Here is a 22,787-nt window from a genome sequence, read left to right as displayed (position 1 = left end):
AAGGAGGGAGAGAGAGAGACAGAGTGAGAGCGCGTGTGTGTATTTATTCATATTTCAACAAATCTCGACATTCAATCAGATGTAGAAACACATCTTTACGCAAGACTCCCCTTTCGTCTGTTACTACTGCTGAAGAAAAATCAATGGTTGCCTCTAACATCTACTTCAACAGTTTCCTTTGATAGGGACTCTTTCGCTCTCCTGATGCACCACAAGCTATCTTGTAGCTGCTCAGAACAGCTAGGTTGTGCTAGACTTTTGTAAAGAACCCATTTGGCAACAGATTTAGATGACTGTTTCAGGGAGATATTTAAAATGATATAGTTTCTTGAGTTTGCTGAACTCTGGTGGTTACAAGGATGAGATAACCAACAGAAGTGGCAGTCACTGATCTGTAACACTAGCATTTCCCTGTTCAACACTATGCAGAATGGGAACTACAAAAAGCACAAAAACGCCTTGCTGCATTTATATCTGCACATTTGAAATGAGATCTCAATAACAGCATCCACCTGTTATAGCAATTAACAGTTTGTTGTCTGCATGTTTTAATTAGCTGACTGCATAGACAAAATTCTCTTCAAGTCAGTCATTCATATGAAAATACGACAATATTAAAATATGCAAATAAACTGTGTACTTCTAAAAGACTTTTCTGAGTGTAAGTAAATGAAGTCACTAAGACATAAGCTATAAAGTGGTTTCACTCTGGGTAACAAATATCAAATACTAATCTACACATATTGGTTTGTACTGCTTTCAGTGTCTCAATAAATCAGAGTACCATAATTATTAAAAATCACCTGCTACCATTGCCCTCTCACACTACATTTTTTACAGGTGTAGTGATTTTTTTGAAGAGTATGACATCAAAAATCTAAGTAAGGGCATAAGAAAGCAGATTTCCTTTGAGAGTTGCAAAAAAAAAAAAAAAAAAGTATGAAACTTAATGATTGGCAGCAAGTGAATAGACTATGTTACAGTAAAAGCTTCACTGTTGGGGGAAAAAAGCTCTGTTTTAGTTGCCCAGATCCTCTGCTGTACTTCATACCAAGAACAGAATACTATTATTGAACAGAAGAGAAACTGGCTCTTACAGCAATGTGACTGATGTAAAAATATCTTGGCTGTTATTGATAAGAACTGTTTTGATTCCATACTATTATACACATTTGTGATGAATAAGAAAATAGCATTCTATAGGTTAAAAAAAAAAAAGCATTTGGAACTGTTACAATACACATTGGCTGAACACTTACCTGAATGCAGGAATTTTAAAGGCAGTTATAATTCCCCCAACAGACCCCTTTCAACATTATTGCATTTAGACACCTTTCTAAAACATGTATTAAACTGACAAACTCAAATGACTAGGCCAGAGCTGTAATGATAATCCATCATGTAAATATGCATTTAGGTAATTTTTAGAAGAGGAATTATGTATCTTAAATAAGGGCCCTGTTCAGGTAAATCTTTAGCGTAGCACTTATTTACTCAATAAGTTGTAAATGATTTTGTCTAAACTGTTACACTTCATCAGGTAAATAGATATTTAGGACACAACACATCTAGCCAAAATAGGCTCTAGAAATGTTTATGGAACACAGTAATTGGTCACGTCGCACAGTTGTTTTTCAAAATCTGACAGTCTAACTTTATAAAACATGTCTTCCCCAAAACCGAAATATGAAAGGTTAGTCTAGATTATGAAATAATTGCTCTCTAAACCAGATTCAACTTAAGCCATTTTTTAGTAATAGATATGGAAAAAGGTTTCTAAAACAATTACACTCTGCTGTTTTTCTTTGGTGACTAACCTATGATCATATTTAGGAACTAGTTTACAGATTGTCTCACGAAATATAAGCTGTTACACCAAAGTTAAAACTGACTTCAAGTGTGCTGCTTTAGTATGTATGATATTGTGAGGGAATATTACAATACTGTCACATATTGTACCCTTATGTATGTTTTTACTGAAATGTCAGTCTCTTCAAAAGCATCGTGTTGTGATCAAAGGCACCCCATTTTGCTTTTATATAGCAATACTTACGGAATAATATGCACAGTTTGACACCTGGAATCAGAAGACTACACACGTTGTGACAGTGGTGCAAACAGAAAATTACAATCCACTGTTAGAAGTATATCGTTTATCTTCAGTTGTAGCAGTACAAAATCTATAACCAGAGCCGAAACCACAAATCAGTCCCCATGGTTTCAGCCTTCAAAGTCTATGCAAGGAAAATTTTACTGAACAATAACCTTTACTGTAATAACTCACGGCAACTTTTCCATTTTCCTCTATTATGTGCATGCTACAACAATACCTCCTTCCAATTTTGAGATTTTCTACCATTAATTTTTGTCACTTTAAACTGCTTTCAAATATTCAGTTTCAGAATACCGTTGCTCACACTTCCCTTCCACTTTCTTAACACTCACACTTATAACATGCAATGTTATAAAAAACCAAAATAGTAAAAACTGGTAATGGTCTTCATGAGTTAAGATTTCTGAGCTGTGAATAACAAGCTTGCATATAACATTTTGACAAAGGTAGTTAAGAAACAAAACCACTTAGAGTCAGAACAGAAGATGACTGTGGTAAGGGACGGAATACAAAGGCAGAAAGAGTAATACTGAAATTACAAAAAATATAATACAAGAATCAGCTATGGGCATGCCTTGGGTGCAGATCAAATGTACAGGCTACTGATAAGCTCAGTGTTGTATCACCTGCTGAACTGTAAGGCCAAAGGCTGACCTACTGAAAATCAGCTGACCACGTGAGGATGCCACGTGAGGATGCCCGTCAACAGAGGACGCCAGCATTTTCTTTTGAATTTCAGTATCCCCTAAAACCTCTGAAGAGGCTGTAGCACAGCCACTCATGAGTAGGAAGAAGCACAAGGCAAGCACAGATGCAGAGAGTAATGGGGGAAAGTGGGGGAGAGTCAATATATTTCTCCATAATTGATTTCCAGTAATGATCCCTTCTCATCTCTTTCCCTTGTCCCAACTCCAAAACATATACATACACAGTAATACCAATAAACTGCAATCCAAATGGCCAGTCATGTTCTTTTCAGCTTCTCCCATCTCTCATTGTGGAGACAGTGCTTGTTTTTAATAACCATTTTGCAGCACTATTGTGGAAAACCTTCTATTTCCCCACAAAAAGATGCCAAATTTTGGATCACTCAGAACCTCCTTCTCAGACTGCTATTGCCAACACTAAGTTGCCTTTTCCTCACCATGGCAATTACCATGGACTTCTGATATGCTGCTTAATCTTTTTTTGTTGGAAGTAGGTCAAAAGTAGGCCATGGAAGTAGGCCATTTCTCACTCTCTGTCAAATAAAACAGCAGATTGATGAAAATGCTAAAAAACTGTGCTTCAAATGGGAAATAGAGCTACTTGGTGTCATTGTAATATAAAGCTAGTTAGCAAACTTTGTCAAAGCAAAAATGTATGCGAGTCAAAAAAGGAGAGTTTTTTTCCCATGTCAAGGATTTTGCAATTCTGTATGCGGAGGCAGTAGGACTAAACTGGTGCTTTGACACAAGCACAAAATAGTAACACAGTAATATCCAGTATAAATTTTAATTGTCAGTACTCCTGCCTGGATTCCACAAACACTTACTATCAGAAAATAATTCAGTGGTTTGCCAACTCAATACATATTAAGTTACAAAGGTAGACGCACACCACACTTTCTTCTTTGGGTGCTGCTAGCCAACAACAGTAAAAGCTTTCTTCATTAGCAAAGAATTCCCTTTTCCACTTTCAGGAGCTTTATGCAAACAAAGGATTCTGAAATATCTGGAATTTATAATTTTTTTCCTGCTTTCATAGTGCTTTAGCATTTAAAGTGTTCAGTGGAATCACTCTCTAGAAACTCAAATTAAAAACAATTAAGAGAAAAATTTCATAATACTGTATTTATTTTTCTGAAAGAAACTCCTACTTTATTCAAATCTGGTATGTTTCAAACACACTTCAACTTGCTATATTTGAAGAACATGTGATCAGATGGATTATCACAGATGAACACCTTATCTTCAATGTTTTGTTGTCTGGATGATTAAGAATTTGATTTTGCACTGCTAATTTTGATAATTTCTAAATATTTTGGCAAAAGTCCACCACACAGCCTGCTTAGTATGTTTTTCTTCCAAATACTGCCTTGGAAAACACCTGAAAGTTTCCATTTTTCAGGTCAAGTTCTCTGTACTGCACTTTAGTAATACCAAAACATTACGCAAATTATGTAGTGCACTATTTTCATAGTGAAATGCTTGGTCTGCATTTTGATTTTGATCCAAGTTTCCAAATTCTTTAGTAATGGAATACAGCATCATCACAATGAGAGACTTTTCGTCCATGCTACTTACCAGTATCTTTCCACTTCCTGAAGAATAAAGGCGACTTTTATTGATCTATTTTTAACCTGACCAGCTAACCTGAATAGCTATTGGTTTATTTTGTGCTGTGTATTGCAACCAACATTGAAGGGTATACTGTACTCTTATTAAATTGTTGTGCCAGTTCTCCATGCTTTGCATCAGTGTATGACGTTGTTGTCATCTTCAACCAATGCTCCTCTGAGTTCCAGGAAAGCCTCTCCTTAGTACATGAGTTTTCCCACAGATCCTCACTGCCTCTGACCAGTATGTGCATCTCTGATGGTTGCCTTCACAGTCTTGCTTCTTTCCAGCAAGAAGAGGAGAGAAAGACTACAACCAGAGGCTAAAATGCACATGATTTCAATACCATCCTGAGTCACAAGCAGCTCATGGAGAAGACCTCCCCACTTAGCCTTTTTTCCTGCCAGTGCTAGTGCAAAAACATTCCCTATTTAATTTAACAGTTTAAGGTGTCAAGCCTCATATTCTCCTGAGAAATGTATTCAGTCATCAGCTGAACTCCTAGGCAGGGTGACTGTCTGACGTAAGCCTTCAAAGTTTCTTGAGTTGCATGTGTACTGCCGTTCTAGCAGAAAAAGAGGAAAAAGTGTATTTACATTCATTTTGCCAAACATTAGCATCTTCTGTCCAATCATTTGAATGCAGAATTGTTGGAAGAAAACAGCTTAGAGAACAAGGGTTGACACATACAGTGTGAAATCTTAAGGTGCTTGAATGCAATGAGGGAGAAAGTGAGACAGAACCACATTTCATCTCCCTAACTGTGCTATAGTCCACATGAACTTTGTGACAGGTCTCTGTCTCTCAGCCACACTTGACTAGCTTCTGCTGACATTCAGCTGTCAGACAGCAACCCTTTACCATGCCCCTAACATGCTCTACAGCTTCACCCAATTAACTCGCTTTCACTTGACATTGCAGCAAAAAGCTTCATAATAGGTGGTCAAGGTGCATGGTGTCTGCTTGCCCTCTAACTACTCACGCACAGCAAGATGGTTAGCTACCTTCCTTTTTGTCTGTTTGCTCAGAACTGGTGCAACTACAATTTAGTCATCCCATAACTAAACTAGACAAGGAAACCTGAGCTTTGCCAGCAGTGCATTAATGTATCTTTTACCAAAGACTAATTTTAAAGCAGAATCCTACAGCTAATCATCAGAAACATTTTGGCAAAAAAGAAATCACAGTGATTCAGTAAAATGCTTCAATCACTTTACAATTAATAAAGATATATTGTATCAGTAATATGGATATAAGGCAAAAAGACAAAAAAAGTAATTATTTCTAATACTAATATTTTACAGCAGAAAAGAGGAAAGTCTACGAACAATGAAAGGATCTTTATGATTCAGCTTTCTTGCATTAAAAAATCTTTAGGCATTCAGAAGATTAACTTTTGCTATGTATTTCTGCCAAAAATGCAGCATTTTTAAGGAATAATGTTCAGAACAATAAATCTATGAGGCTAACAAAACAAATGAATTACTAAAAAAAATGGGAAAAACACTTTAGGATTCCATTGATAGCTTATTTAAAACTGAGAATAAACATGAAACTTATGTACTATTCTTTGCAAACACAGGCACTGAGAATATCCCAGCTTGCTCACTACTTCTCTCAAACGTATTTTCATTAAGTATATGAATTAGTTCAGAAAAGCCCTGAAAACCCCTATGTAGCTGAATATGTACTGATAATATTTGAGTACCTTTCAATGAAGAGGCCTATTACCAAAGACAGAACAGTCTAGATAAGCACTGGTATCTGGACAGTGGGATTATAACAGCAGCTGCAGCGAATGCCTTGTGGTAGCCTTCTGGGTTTCAATTATCAGAACTCCAGAAAAGCAAGACTTTAAAGACTATCCATTGACTCCTTCCAGTTTCTGGGTGTTTGCTGAACTACAGCAAGTTCAGATGGATTATGTTAGTCATTTGCTTTCCCAGCATATTTACAGTGACTAGCCTCATTGAAATTTTCTCTAAAAAATACTGAAAGAGCATTTTTCATACACAGAATCTGTTTTTTTATGAACAGAAGCAGACATCCAGTTTGTAGAAAGCAGATGCTCAAGAAAAGCTATAACCATGAGGGAAGGAAACCAAAAAGGAAATTTATTGACTGAGGTGTAAAGCAGACACCTCTCTCAATAGGAATTTATAGCAAGGACACAGAACCAACTTATCTTTATGAAACGTGGTGAAAAGAAGCAAGTCATACGGACTTGGAATTCACACACCTCTAGAAGAGGTAACTGATGCTAAAATGGGTAGTTTTCAGGAATGAAAAAAAATGTAGCAAACATCTCACTTAGGCTTCAAGTAGGAAAATGGTATTACTCAGGCTTAAACTGAAGTGCCAGGGACATACAAGGCCTTTTAGTGGAGAATATAACTGCAGATCTCTCCAAAAACCTTTAGATAAGCAAAGAATGATTTCTTTCCACTTGCTTGTGAAAGGACGAGAAAGGACATGAGCATCTGAGCATCTTTTTAAATTCACTCACTTTAATACGGTTATTTTGGATGAGCTGAGTTGTGTGGCTGTAGCCTAATGCAAATGCAGATGTTCTTACTCTACATGCAAATGCTTGTATTATGAATAACACATTGCAATCAATCTTTTTTTGAAATAGGTGTAGATAGGTTGCATTAACCATGTCTGTATACAGTTTGATCCTAATTCCCTTGGCTCCTGAGAGCTAACTACAATCTACAATTTATTATAGGATGTTAAAGGCTATCAGTTCATGAGAACAGCATCTCCTTTCTCGTTTCAGGTTTATGGACAGCCCAGGGTTGTATTTTCACAAGCAAGTGGAAAGAAATCATTCTTTGCTTATCTAAAGGTTTTTGGAGAGATCTGCAGTTATATTCTCCACTAAAAGGCCTTGTATGTCCCTGGCACTTCAGTTTAAGCCTGAGTAATACCATTGTCCTACTTGAAGCCTAAGTGAGATGTTTGCTACATTTTTTTTCATTCCTGAAGACTACCCATTTTAGCATCAGTTACCTCTGAGTGAGTGAACTTAAAAAGATGCTCAGATGACAGAGCAAAAACTGGCACAATTACACTTCATGTATAGAAGTGAACTATTGTTGGTGTCAACCTTATTTTCTTGAAAGGAACATTTCCTATTGAAATCATCAGTGTATTAGTAGGACAAAGGGTCCACCCTCTTACAACTGCTAATGCAGTGTGCATTTTCTGGATTATTCAGTGTAAATGTGTAGCCTGAAAACTCCAAGCCAAAATCCTGATTAGGGCTCCATCCCTCTCCCTCACCCCATAAGCTAGATCAGAGAAAGATTCATCAGGAGAAGGTACCCTTTGGCTCCTAATAGGTTTGGGTTATTTTTCAGACTTCTGTTTGCTTACCCAAACCAAACAATTTGATGTTCATTCATGTCCAGTAAAACTTAGTTCACATAACTTTAGAAAGAAACTCCTCCTGCTCTCCCCTCCAATTACATATTATATCTGATGAAGTGTGTATTTGTTAGAGAGCTGTAAATGCTAGTTGTATAACAGCAAAGTTCAGGGAACACAGCGGAACAGTTCTTTTAAGAAAGGTACTTAGTAAATCATTTAGGGAAATTATATCACCTCATTTCATTCAATCTAATTTCAATCAAGAGTGCGGAGCTATTTTAAAGTGACAGAGAAAACTGAATTTTTAAGTGCTCCTGGTACATCCAAAACTGCAAACAGAAGAACAAGTTACATTCAGCAGACAGGGCCAAATTCAACTCACATGGTTACTCTAGCAGAGTAATGACATGTGATTCCTGACACTTGGTGCTGTGAAATTAAGACTCCATCACCATTTGAGAGTTTTTAGATCAGAAACTAGCCAGAGAAGAGAAATGGCCTTCCTGCAACATTACTTAAAAATATCAGTTGATATCTGAATGGCCTAAAAAATATTTTAGGCTCAATTTCAGTTGGTGGCTAACATGTAGGTCTTTTGTAAATGCAAGATCCAAATTATATTAACTGGGCAAGGAATCAAGCTTATCAGTTATAAACAACTTGAGTGTGGGTGAGCTAGGGTTACTGTCTCTATTGTTTTTGGCCCAATTTATATATACAGTAATACTTCAGACTGAGGTTGAATAAAAACCTAATAATTACTTCAACAGAACTTTGTATACTTATTAAATTCAAGAATACAATCAGCCTTTTAGAACTGCTCTTAGTTCAGGTACTAGATCATCACTTTCTGTGAGGCTGAACATGCAGTCTCAGTCTACTAAGCAAATGGAACTAATATTTCCTGCATACCAATCATATTTTATGTGAATCAACATTAAAAAATGTTAATGGAATTTCATCCTTTGGTATATATATGCCAAATGTGTGTTCTGAAAGCACAGAAGAGTTAAAAAAACAGAAAATCACCCCACATATAACATTACGAACTTTCACCAGGCATGCAAAGTATCAGAAATATCATGAGGAACACAAAAGAAAACTTTGAGGGAAGTTCCTTCAACTTTTTCATTTGTTTAGCACGGAAGTTGTAGCATAACTTTTAAAAATCTTTATACACAGGGACATTTCAGTAATTCAGTGCACCTTCTAAGTTGCAGAATGATACCTTAAATTCCTGCTACACAGAGCTCCTGACTAGATTATGTTCCTTTAAAAAGACAGTTACTTACAGTGAACCGCTGTGAGTTATTAAATTCAGCTAGAAATTCTTAAAGCAATAGGATGTTTTGACATGCTCAAATTAAAACGAAACTGGAAGTGTCAGGAAACTTTGCAAAGTCCTGATTAAGTTACAAGATATGCCCAGGCACCCAAAGGAAATTACAATTATTTACAAGACTCCATAAAAGAAAAGCTGAAGTCACACACAGTCTGAAAGACTAACATTGGCCCTTACCATGAGTATATAACCACCGCATAAGCTGATCACTTTGTGATCAGATGAGACCTTTAGTATACAACAAAGGCCGGAAAATTAGTGAACTGTTTTCATGATGGTGGCGCTGGCCTAAAAGAGCTTACTTCATCAAATTAATCCTATCTGTACTAACTAGATAGGAGAAAAGGTTTCTCAAACATAGAGGTAAGCATACAAATTTAACAAAGGAAAGTTCTGTAATATCAGTTTTATAGTGACATTTAATGGGTGAACTATGTTTTTATGGACCAAATACAGTCTGAGTTTGCACCCAGACTCAAAAAGTGATGTCTTAAAACAACATAGCTTTCAAGGTACCACAGGACCCTCTCCAAAAGGCTACAGCAATTGAATCAGTTGTACCATTTGAAAAGGAAAAAATGGAATCACTGTTCCATGACAATGTGACTTTGCTTTCCTAATATCATCACATGCAGCAGGGAAACTCTGCTGGTGATTAGCCATACTGTTTTGTCTATATTTTTAATAGATGTATTAAAAGATATCTTGCTTTGACAAAAAAAAAAAAAAAAAAAAAAAAAAAAAGAAAAAAAAAAGGCTAAATAACTCCTTAACAGAAAAAGGGTCCTTCCCTTCTGAAAGATAGCATTTCTGAAACAAGTCAACAAAAAAACAAGCTCTTGTACTGGATCTTTTTATCTAATCTAACTGGTAAGCAAACTGGAGAAAACAAGTTATTTGAAAAATCAAGATCATCATCATGATAACATCCTTCTGGCTGACAACGAAACTCTCTATCCTACCAGGTACTCATTTGATATTTCAAAAATCTGTTTAAGCATCATTTATTTAGCCGGCCAAATAGCTTCATGGAGCCTTCCTAGCCTCTGGAGAAAATGGGTCCCCACTATGATCAACTGGAAAAACTATGCCTTTACTACATAATGTAGGTTTCATAGACCTCCGTGAAAGATTTTAATATTTAATTTAAAAACAACAACAAAAATAAATAAATAAATAAATGTTGGGTTAATATTAGTCAGTGTCACTTAAATATGTACAATCTATAAAAATAAGCATTAAGATGTAACTTGCTGACTGCACGCCCTTAAATCATGTCAGCATTACAGGAAAAAAATTATGAGTTAAGAGCAGTGTTATGCTTCATGCCCTAATTCTGAATTTCCTGTCTTTTTATCTGTAAGTCATACTCTCTCATACATTTTTTGAAGGGTTTTTTTTATTTCTTGTATTAAGTTTTAGGCTTAAAGTACAAAATGCAAAAGATCAAGCAACGGAAGTAGGTAAGCACATGTATTTCTACAAAAACATATTATTCCATAGCAAAAGTGTCATAGAAAAGAATGTGAGGGTTTGGGTTTTTTTCCCACCCAAGAGAAAAGGATGAGAAGATATATGTTTGTAGGACAAGGCAGGGGAAAAAGCACGAGCAAACCAACAGAGAAATAATTTGGTTCTACAGATTCCACAAAAGCACAAAGTAAAGGAGACCACTATGTTTCCCATTACCTTTCTTTACTCTCTCATTATCTCTCTCTGGCCTGGAGAGAAGCACTACTACCCCAGAGGAGGATCCACTCCTCCTCCTCCCTCTCTGCTTGTATTAGTGAAGTGTGGTCTGATAGCTGAGGAGTCTGTTGCAGGACCGAGACTGGAGATGATACCCAGCCTTGTGCTCCCATGACCCTTCCTTCCAGCTGGGCCAGGTGGACCAGCAGCAGAGAGTCACAGGAGAAACAGAGCCATTACAGAGAGGAACTGTCTCCTCTGAAGAAATATTTGCCATTCTGCTGGCACTGAACGCTCTATTTCTGGGGCAGTGTACCTCTGACATCCAGAGGGAACTACAAACAAATAAACACGAGATTTTGCTATACGAACATTGAAAACATCTCTTTTGAGGGGAAAATTCACTTCTCCATTAGCATAAAACCACATTTTTAAGTAAAGTCTCCAGCGTAATTCAGCTAAATGTCAGCACGACTCTTCTTTTTGCCTTTTTTTTCTTAACGGGTGCATGTAGTGTTATACAATGCCACATTATAAATGTGGGCATGCTGCACATACATGCATTTCTGTGTCTGCCTGAGGTACATGCACTCCTAGAAACATTCACTAGGTCTTACTCTCTTGTCTTTTCTCTCTGCACACTGGCCAGTGAGCTATCATGTAGGGTAACAAAAAACATCATGAAAGACGGCAAAAATCCTTCTCTCTACTATCCCAGTAAGCTTAATCACTATGTAGAGGTAGCATGTATACATCTTGCACTGCCTATCAAAGCTAATGGATGAAGATCAGCACTGAATTTTCTCCTTACAAACGGCACTTTGTATAGTTAGCTAAAAATGCAGAGAAATGCAAAACCGAACAGGTGTCAGAACAAGAAAATTATTCATAACAGTATACTTTATATGATCTAAATTAAAGATGGCAAGAAAATATCAGGAAGATGACAATCTGGATTCCATGGATTTATATGCCATTTAAGTATCTGAGCTGGACTCATTCAGGCACAGCTATGCTTTAATCCCCTCAAAAAATTTCTCAGCAGATTCACAGTCACAGAACAAACAGGCATTCCCTTTATGTTTAACCCACAGTTTAACAGGGAATAATAGAAGCTTCCCAGCTCCCTTTCTTGAAATAACTTCTTCAGAAGGGAGGAGGAAGCACCTTATGGCCTGAGTAAAAGTCCTTGAGTCTGGAAAGAAGTGAATTTGGCTTCCTTTGTAGAGAACATTCCTTTTCTTCTATAAAGCCAGTAAAATTCTGTCCTTAGCTCTTTTCTTTTGTAAAAACTTTTTCTCAGGGTTAAATGTCCTGGTCTATAATATTCAGTTCTCAAAATAACAAGCCTGTCTAGCACTCTCAATGCTTTTATTTCTACTGCAGCATTAGCAGTACAGGTAATAATACACAAAAATCTCTTCTATTTTGATGTGCTGAAAATGTCACTTTGAGAGGCATGGGAGAAAGGCAAAAAGAAATGAAGGCATGTGGAAAAGAGTAACAGCAAAAATAAGCAAACTTATACTACTACATTGCAGCTGGTGAATAAAACTTATTGTTTAGTATTAATGAAATGTTTTGTAAGAATACTGCAAAAACATCTGATAAAGAAAACAGTATCACACAGTTGTCTCCTGACTCCAAGTTGCCCTCCACTGCCACTGGGCCCTTTCTGAAACATTCAATTCCAGGAAACTCCAAGTACCATTTTGCAAAGAAAATAAAATAAAAGGCTAGTTCATTCCTATCTTTCTTCTTCAAAAGCTGAACAAAATGAAGTATAGGCATTCACTTCCTTTTTCTCTGTTAATCTGCTGCAGACAGTGAATGAATGCATGTTTTTCTACAGGGCAAACTTGAATCTATACCTTAGACTTGTTACCTTATCCAAATCATTAGTCTCACCAAACTAATTTCCAATTATTTACTGTAGGAGGTATAACTATTGCACTGGCCTGAGCGCTAAATGTAAGAGAATAAAACTTTAGGTTCCAAGAGACATATTTTCAGTCCTGGGAACTAAGGACCCTTGTTTGTGCATTAGTAGTTCCAGTACCTCACTAGAAACACATTTCTAATGCCATAGAAATGCAAACCATGAACGAAAAAGGGAAAGGAGATTAGCTTCCTGAAAACATGACCCTCCTTTTCTGCAACTCAGCCAATGACTTGAAACATTTGTTTTGTGCTCAACATTGGAACAAACCTGCGGTCATTTAGGAACTTCATGGTTTCCATTAAACCACACAGCATGGACATTCGGAATTTCATGGCAACTGTGAAGTGAGAATGCAGATCTTGCTTTTCCAAAGCACAAGCCTCTGCGCTGCCTTGAGCTAACACCCACACACATTCACTCACATTCCTTGGCCAATTCATGTCATTAAGGAGACTTTAAAAACAGACAAAACAAAGCAAAAAATTAAACTTCTTTCTTAAGCACTTGAAAGTGAACTACTGTCAGTGGAAATGCAAAGTTTAAGTGCAATGAATGCATTATGCCCATTTACAGTACTTATAGTATTAACTCTGTAGCTACTCTGAAAAGCTGAAGTATTGGAAACCACCTAATTACCCAAACATTTACCTCTCTGCAGGTGTAAATACATGGACCTAATAAGCTTTCCCACTGTGAAAGCAGTTACTTAAATTATATTAAAATATTAAAAACTATTTAATGAGCTTTTTTCCCCTTAAGTAAATTGAGTGTGTGCCTTAACCTGCTTCAGGCAAAGGAAGTTTCAAGCATATTGGTTTTGAAACTAGCCATTATTTCCCATGTTGCAAAAATGGCAATTTTATTTCCCAACAGCAAATGAAACTGTCAGGAAAATTTAGATGCAATAAAATTGGGTGGTTAAACCAACATGCTGGATTTGGAATAAAACTGAATTAAAGGAATTAAAATTAAGCATTATGTCAGTCAAACTTTATAAAAACTATTTTAAACAGTTGTGGGTTTTTTTCTTCTTTTTTTTCCCCAAAGTTAGGCTTTGGACTTGGTGAAGCCCAACCGTAACTACCCATTTTATGTCCATCAATAGTGTCACATTTGAAATTTGTGCAATGAAAAATATTTTGCATAAAATGTGTTGCTTCTGGCAACATTTCTGCCTAAATAAAAAGTTGTCAGGCAGTGTGTGACTTTAGTGGTACAGAGTTTTAAAATGGTGGCTTCAGTCCAAGGCTAGCTAATAACGGCTGACATGCACTGGAATCTTGAGGCCTAAATCAACATTGTTTTCACAGCTGTAATTAAGCCACCTAATCAGAAGCACATTTTGACGGGACAGTTTCTGGAAGCCAGACATTACAATTTCTTATGCCTGGAGCGCAGTGGCTCATGAGAGGTCCTCATTTAATTTCAGGGTAAAAAAAAAAAAAAAAAAAAAAAAAAAAAAAAAAAAAAAAGCAGTAAAATGAAAAGACTATAAAAAAAGCAGTGTACGACTGTTGAAATGAAGCAGGCCTATGTATTCATGCCTTGACCAACCCTGTATCCCACCCTCCTTCGGCTCTCTGCCGAGTCCCCATCTCTCAAGTGGCAGCTGCACACAGTGAGATTAAGGGCTTCTGCCAAAGTCAACAGATGAGCTGGTCTGAACTGGCTCTCTGTGTGTTCTGCTTGTAAATTGTGCTGGTGATGATTAGAGAACTCTAACACAGGATGTCGACTCTTAAAACTGTCCAGAGAAAATAATTTTTTTTTTAATTTCAGAAATTTTTTTTTTATTTTTTTTGTGGCTTGGTACATAGTGTTGTGTCTATAACTTTCAGATGATTCAAATGTGAATTCACACAAATTAAATAACTACAGTATTTAAAAAAAATACGCCATCACTTGCTCACAGCATGATCCTTCATTTAGTGATGTTTATATAACAGCGCTGCTGCTGAGTGCAGTTCTCTGACTAGCACACTAAAGCAGTCTTGCGTTTCTACCACCTGCCAACGAGAGATCCCCCTGAAATTCAGAGGATCGGATTTTTTGTGTGTGTGTGTGACTATCACTTCCCTACACTGTCATACTTGAAATGGCTAAACTGTCTTGCTCATTTTCTGGAGCACAGCTACATTAGTAACTTTAACATAAACTTTCAACCCCAGAGGCCATTGTAAAACTATCAATATGAAGGCACCAGTCACTGGGGTCTGATTACATTTAGTTCTGCATTTTAATTACATATGGATTCTATTAACTGAACCTTTTGCCTTATAGGCAACATTTTAATCAAATTACTATAATTTTCAAATATGTTACAATAGTCTGACAAGTTAAAAGTTCATCTACCTAGAATATTGACATCAAAAACATTTTGCATAGAAAAGGAAGTATTCTTTACAAAAAAGCAAATGTATTGTTGGATTACCATAACTGGTTTTGAACACTTTGCCTCAAGTCATATTATGTGATTTATAATATTGGTTTCATACCATTATATCTATTATTGGTACTACATAGTAACCAAACAGTTTAAATTACATGATTCATACTGTTTGGTTACAACTATTATGTAAGCAATACCACATGACAAGTTATTTTACACTAGTATACCTGCATTCCTTGCCTATGCTGTAAGGCTGGCAACTGATGGCCAATTGCTTACAATCAGGTAAGAAATGCAAACTTTTCAATAAAAAAAAAAATACTCTCTAGCAGATATTACTGCTTACTGGATTTATCCTGGTGGAAGATTCAAGTTAAGTAAATATTTCTAATATGACTTTCTATTTTTGCCTATACTGATTATGTCAGTCTTTCGTGTCTAATAAGTCAATAGCAAGGAAACTCTCCTTTTGTGCCTGTCAGATTTTTCTTTACTTATTATCACTTTAAGAACATTCCTATGTTCTACAGTAAATAAACCATACATTGGTATTTAACAGCACTGAGTAAAAGTTACAATTATTTGAAGTCCACATCTTACTGAATTCCATCCTGGACTACTGCCAAAGAACACTGCAAGAAAAGAGGTAACAATGAAAATATTAAGTCTGCTTATTTTCTGCAGGCCAAATTAAGAACTAATACTTCTTACACCCAAATTGGTCCCTGGCACCAATTCCAAAGCTTTCAAAAAAACAGTTCAATTCCAAAGCTTTCAAAAAATCTTTTCAGTTCAACTGTGCATCAGGCTAGTATGAAGTAGTGGAAAAGCCAAGTAGAGTTTTCATCCAGGACCTATCTGCTCTTGCAACATCTGGGAAGAATTCTCCCAGCTACATCAGTCATTCCATGTTCTAACACCAAAGATATGGCTCCTGCCCATGAAAGACATTCCCTGACATTTAACGCTTACACCGATGGAGTGAGTGCCTTTCTCTCAGATAGCAAGTTAAAGGCAGTTTCTTTCTTTCTCTCCAGTTCCTTCTTCATAATTCTAAATGTAAGACACCGCATATGCTGCCCAGTTAGAAGCAGGTCCCACAGCCCTGATACACTGATTGATGCTGGTGACATGGAAAACGAGCATGGGGGAAACGCATGTAAACACTACTCCGACCAGTGTGGCTAATGTGCAAAGAAACTGTCAGCGGTGTAGTTACCTGATAAATCTAAGTTTAAAACATTTCTCTTCTCCCTTCCCCCCCCCCCCCCCCCCAATTAACTGGGTTCAAGTACATCATGAAAGCCGAGGGTTGACTGCTGGTCTGTTGAGTAGGAAGAAAAGTTTACATTATGCTTAATGCAGTTCTTCAATAAAAAAGTATGAAAGTATATTTCAATTACCAGTATCTCAACAATAAGTATGGATTTCTCACACATTAGATCATTCCACTTGCTTCTCTCACCTTACCAAAACCTACAATCCTTGGCTTTTCAGTACTCTACTTGATATCATCAGGCATTTCCAGACAAAGGACAGACACTGCCACAATGTGGGGAAGAAAGAGGTAAGGATGATGCAAAGCCACATAAAGCAATGTAAGATTTGATTTTCAACACAAGTTAGGATAAGCATCCAAAGCTAACAGTTTTTCTGTTTTTCATGGTTAGCTTGAGAACTCTGCTCTTCTTACAGACCTTCATTCACTTCATCCCCCTTTCACCCATCTGAGACTCACCTTCTCTCCCTCCCTTTCAGTTAAAGTTTTCCTTCTGGCTTCCCAAATTTCCACTTCTCCAGTGCACACAAGCCTTTTCTTTCTTCGTCATCTTTATACATTACTCTCTTTTCCCATTCATTTTCTACTCTCCTTTCATTCGAGAGTTAAAACAAAAGAGGAAGGAATATCACTAGATCAGCTGAATGCTTCTGGGTGACCTAAGTATAGCTTTCCCTTTCTCTCTTCTTAGGCTGGTTTGCCCATGGGTAGACATTGCAGGAGAAGAGAAAAGCCACAGAGAGAAAATGCAGCACATTCATGATCAGAGAAACACCTGACTACCTGAAATAGAGCAACAGTGTCTTCTTTTGTTTGCCAAAAGTGATACCAGGATATTTTAAGTTCTTAAAATTCTGACACTAGCGCTGACACCAGTGCACAAAATCTCAAGGCTCAAAGCTATGAAAACAACACCTTCTGGAGAACTATTATAATGAATTGAATTTTGTCACTTCCTCATACGTGTCAGAGATCACACTGGAAAATACAGTGTCACTACATCCACTCCTCACAACACTGTGCTTGCAGCAACAGACTTTTCTCTGGCAATACCGATACATTGGATTCACATGCCTGTCACATGAATTATATGGATGCCACATGTCACCCCAAAGCACCCACAGAGTAATTGCTTATGACTGTATTACTGCACAGTAGAGCACTCAAAAGCTCTCAGTTCAAACACTGCTTGTTCCTGCAACTCTGAATATTCAAAGTGTAAGTATAGTAATAAGCTAGCTTATTTAAAGGAGAAATAAAATGGATCAAAGCAGGATAGCTCAGTAGTGTTAAAGTAACTGACAAGTGTTCCTTTAATAGGAAACTTGAAGAACAGTCCAGTCTGTGATGTCTGCATTACCAGATGTTGCTAAACAGTAAATAGGCAGGAGAAAAACAAATACAAGAACACTTCAGCTGATATCTTTGCTAGTCATATACTTTACACAGATTCACGAATTATGTGTACAATTACTATTGGCAAATTTCTTCCACTAAGCTCATCTTCTAAGTGCATTAAGCTTTCCTAAAGACATAAGGGCAGAGATGTGCCCTCAATGTGGGGATGCAGCAAGTTATGGAGGACAGAACTGTGATTGTGGCAGTTGGACTTTAGAAGAAGCAAATTTAAAAAAAGCAGGAAAACACACTGAAGGGAAACTGCAGCAGCTGTCAAAAAAAAAAAACTACTGTAAAATTTCAATGTTTTCATAACAGAAATTTAAAAAAAAAGACATTTTAGAAATGTAATGAAGGCTGTAGAACCTTTTGGTAAAGGAAAACAAAAAAATGGAAGAGAAATCCAAAACAGACAAGAAAGGAGATACAGACGATAGGAAACAATGGAAAAAATGGTGGTCTTGGTAGGAAAATAATAAGCTGTATTTTAGCTATATTGAATTTGAAGGAGTTGCAAGATTGAAAAATACACTAGAGAAAGGCAGATAAAGGGTTGCAGAGAGGAAGAATCACCAGAGACAGACAAGGACAGAGAGCCAGACACTAATAAAGAGTATAGAACACTTTTTGCCATTCACCTCACGTAATTATTCTCTCCTCTCTAACCACTGTTTACCTCACCTTTGTCTGTCATGATCATATCCCTTCCCGTTCTTCTCTGTTGGCACTAGCATGAGCACAGACAGCAATCTCAGCATTTAAACACTATTGACAAGAATGAAAGCAGTAGGATAGGAGTAGACTGGAGGATGGAGATGTCACTTCAGAGGCTTAGACTGGAGATGAGAAGTCAGGATCACTGATACTGCCTTATGGCATCAGTTTTGTTTTTACAACAATCAGCAAAACCCTAAGCAGAAGCAGAGGACAAAGTGGTGTGAATAGAAAGAAAGGTGATGTAGTTAGCAGATACGAATATAAAGAGCTCAGTTAGGAAAACAATACCTTCTGAACAAGGAACAGACCAGTGCTGATGAACGGCTCTGACTTGGATGCAATGGACAGTTGGGAGGGCATGGAATCATATGCAACTAGTGTGAAAAACATCAGGAAACAGGACAAAGTAAGATAAAACCAGACCTAACAAGGAAAGAGACCATACTTGGCATACACATGAAGGACTTTCCAAAAATTTTTCAGTACTGAGCAAGAAGATGTTGTTCTAGAACACATGCCATGTCATATGAGTTTGTAAACTGACATACCAGATAAACCAAGACAGTCCAGGTGCGGTGTGCTTGCCTCTTGCCTGAAAAGTTTTGCCAGCCTAGCAAGTGTTACTCTGTATGTGATTAAACACAACAGATTGAAAGCGACAACGTTTGTAGAATTTTGAAACTTGACAGATGCCTGGGAAAAGACATCACTCTCTTTCTTTTAAAATAATCAAAGAAAGTGCCCACATTACAAGAAAAAAAAATATTTTTTCTTTTTTCATACAGAAAGAAATTCAGTGCAAAACTTCCCCCTCAGAAATGGAATAGAACAATATGGGTTGAAGCTTTAAAAGGTAAAACCCACTCTGGAAAGCTGTGATGCCTAACATTATTAAAACTCACGCTTGATTCAACTTTTGCAAATATTAGGGACAAACTTTACAGAAAATATAATTACAAAATTAAATAATTAAAATTAAAATATAAATTACAAAATATATCGTAAACATTTCTCATTTTTTAAGAAACTTTAGAAAGCTTGAGAAAATACCATTATGATTTTTTTGCCTTTTCATTAAAATTTTAGAACATTTTCTATTAATACTTATGCTTAGGTTACAATTAAGCTGCATCTCAAGGGAAGAACTCTTTTTCCTCCCAAATGGGCTGTAAAGCAGAGCCTACAGACCCTATGACAATACAAACGGTATCATCTTTTCATTTATACTGTAGACAGACATAAATTACCTACAAAAGGGTTGCATTTAATCAGAGAAAACTGTGGGGTGTTTGTTTGTTTTCACTGTGACATATCAAGGCACAGCATAGCCCTTCAAAGACAGCACTTGCATAATCTCTGCTAAAAACACTCTCAATCCAAATGAAAGCAAACCTCACTGCAGTAAGTTTGGCAGACTTCCTAATCCTTAGTATACAAGTGGTCATCTTGATTTAAAGAAAAAAAACAATCATAACATGCACACACAGGAGCAACCCTATTAGACTGGGCACAGGCTCAGCAGGACACATGTAAACCTAGTAGAAAACAAAAGATAAAGGAAGGCTGGTTGGAGGAGATGAGAAGCAATCTCAGTGAATTTCTTAGAAAGGTTGTGCAGAGCCACAAATGAAACAATGCTTTCATCTAAGAACTATCATCTAAAGATCTTAAAACTGAAATTCAGCAGTGAGCAAAATGTTTTCAATTTGTGCTAATCTCTCTCTGTGCTGATCAACTTAGAAGCATGACAAGAAGTTAATGCAGTTCTTTGGGATACCGTCAAAGTCACAGCCACAGCCTTTCAACATCTGTTTGCTGACGTGTTTACGTCACTTGCTTTAGTGACTGCTCTCTTCTTGCAGATATTCTATTTCAAAAAGAAAAACAAACAATCGCCATTTTCCTTATACTCTCTTGTTTCACAAGAGTGAAAGAAAAGAAATGGGGAAGGAGAGAAAAACAACAAAAAAACCCCAAACTCCAAAGCTCTTCTCTTCATCTTGTGTGGAAAAGTAAAGAAAGACAGAGAAGAAATAGATCAAGTATATGCAACTTGCATACCCTACACAATCTCATTCTAGACATACTTGGCTACATATTTATGACAGTTTGTGTGTCTGGCCTCCTGCCTGTGTGACACAAATACATCTGCATTCAATAATCCCCCTAGAGATGTATACCAGATCTGAAGAATCACCTTATTAGCCTTAAACAAGTCCAAGTATCTTTGTGAGACGCAACATTTTAGACAAGAAATGATTTCTGAAATTGGATTTTAACTTTATAACTAGAACACAGTGTTTTTCTTTAGTGAGATGTATTATTCATAAGCACAGTTGTCTAAAAAATAATCATGTATCCTAATTAACATTTTGGTTACATGCACAATTAATTACATTCTGGTTTAACGGAGTGCTATATCTTTAGACAGTTAAACTCTTTAGGTCCAAAATTCAGCTGTTGGCTGTACTCCCAAAGACAAAGAAATCACAACTTAGTACTTTTTCAGCTATAGTAGCAATGTCCTATACAAGATATAGCAGTAAAATTAATCCTAGTGTTAACTTCTAGCATCCCACGTTCACTTCTGAAGGAGTCTCAAAAGACTTCTTGTTGATACTATTTTTATTGTTCTACTATATTTATAATGAAATATTATGTATTTCCCTATAGGAACTATGCAACACGAAGGGAGATGCTAGCTAGGAAACGGTATATCCAAATGATAAAAATGACTTGAAAAGCAGACTTACCAACTGTAAGCTTTCACTTTCACGAAGACAAGCTGTTTGGAGCTCGGACTTCAGGGCTGCAATGTGAAGCTGATGAGATGCTATTTCTCTCTCTAACATGCCAACTCTGGAGCTTGCAAGTTGGTAGACATCCATAAAACTTTTAATCATAGCCTTTAAAAAGCAAAATAAATAATCAGTGCCAGGCAGGCTGTCCTTGAATGCCAAATAACATATATCCAAATTCATTACAGAACAGCAGCTAGCTTTTATTAACTAAAGAAATCAAACAAACGTTGGAAGACAAGCTAAATTCAGTCTCTGGACTTAAGAAGGTCTAACAATGCTTTGTGTACTCCTCCTATTACTGTAAATACTAAATAGCATTAAAGAAAAACAAAAGACTGTGCACTCAAATTAGAAGTTGGAATTTGATGTGTTTTTTTCAAATATGAAATATGGTATTGAACAGCTTATACTACTTTTCATTGTATTTAAATACAAGACTTAGTACAAGTTCAGTTTCCATCTATAAAGAACCACCATACAGTTTCAGGTAAGAGTTCATACTTTCAAAATCAGTTGAGTTACTAATTCTCCCACTCCATATTAAAAAAAAAAAAATTAATTTGGCAGAAACAAAAGAAACAGAGTAAACCTGCAGACCTCTGAAAGTAAATAATCTGATTACAATATAGCTGGGAAAATATAATTGTTTTCATGTATATAGTGGAAGAATGTCCCAGTCGTGTAATATCGATCAGACTGATAATAAAGTTAACAGCACAAGAGAGTACAAATGATTTGACAGTGCTGGTAACTTTATATCTACCCTAAGTAGTGTAGCACTGTTGAGATTATTGGACTTCTTTACAACTGGTTAATCACATTTTATAGGTTACAGTTTTCCCTTCTGCAACAACCTGTAGCAAGTTTCTACTGTAAAAACACACTATGGATAATATGTAATCGGCCTTTTGAATGTAATTCTTTGGTACAGTCAAAAATAAACTTAGTACCATAAGCTGACATTCACAAAGATTTTTACAGTTTTCCTTTCTTTGCTTCCAAAGACATTACTGCTTCTGAAAATAAAATAAAAGTAACATAGCTGAAGTGAATCAAGTTACCTCATCGTCAAATGCAGAAAACAGCCATGGCAAATTATTACCATTGTACCTTCCCTCATCAAAAAGAGTGCCTAAGATATCTTACACACTCTAGTGCTAGCTCTAAAAGTGGGTCCACACAGGCTTATAAATCTGCCTCTGCCAGGTCTGACCCTGTGTTTAAAATGATTTTATTTACATTCAACTTGACTAAAGTGTCACAGCTCTTCACAAACAATATTGAGCAATAATGTGGATACAAATTATGTGCCATATAAAACTGTATGAGAGCCTTCACATGGCAACTGCCCACATATTAAAGGTTAGACATATGTTGAAATACCTCAGTGGACTGAGGCTGTGACTCATTAACAAGGATTATGCCAA

The 22,787-nt window shown here is 36.6% G+C and overlaps 1 protein-coding gene across 7 annotated transcripts in view; it reads right to left on the bottom strand.

Annotated features, from left to right (window-relative positions):
- Positions 1 to 22,787, bottom strand: part of CCDC171 (coiled-coil domain containing 171) — a 152,166-nt gene that overhangs the window by 1,913 nt on the left and 127,466 nt on the right. For 6 of the 7 annotated variants that reach the window (XM_064502461.1, XM_064502455.1, XM_064502458.1 and 3 more), the window contains exons 25-26: positions 21,313 to 21,465; positions 18,848 to 18,933 (exon numbers count right to left, since the gene is read on the bottom strand). In XM_064502461.1, coding sequence (XP_064358531.1) covers positions 18,848 to 18,933; positions 21,313 to 21,465 — 239 coding nt within the window. The remainder of the gene's footprint in view (positions 1 to 18,847; positions 18,934 to 21,312; positions 21,466 to 22,787) is intronic. The other variant, XM_064502462.1, reaches the window with a different exon arrangement.

This window comes from Dromaius novaehollandiae, chromosome Z (genome assembly GCF_036370855.1).
Source record: "Dromaius novaehollandiae isolate bDroNov1 chromosome Z, bDroNov1.hap1, whole genome shotgun sequence".
NCBI lineage: Eukaryota > Metazoa > Chordata > Aves > Casuariiformes > Dromaiidae > Dromaius > Dromaius novaehollandiae.
The sequence above is the reverse complement of the archived record's forward strand: the minus strand, read 5'-3'. Positions and strand labels throughout refer to the sequence as shown.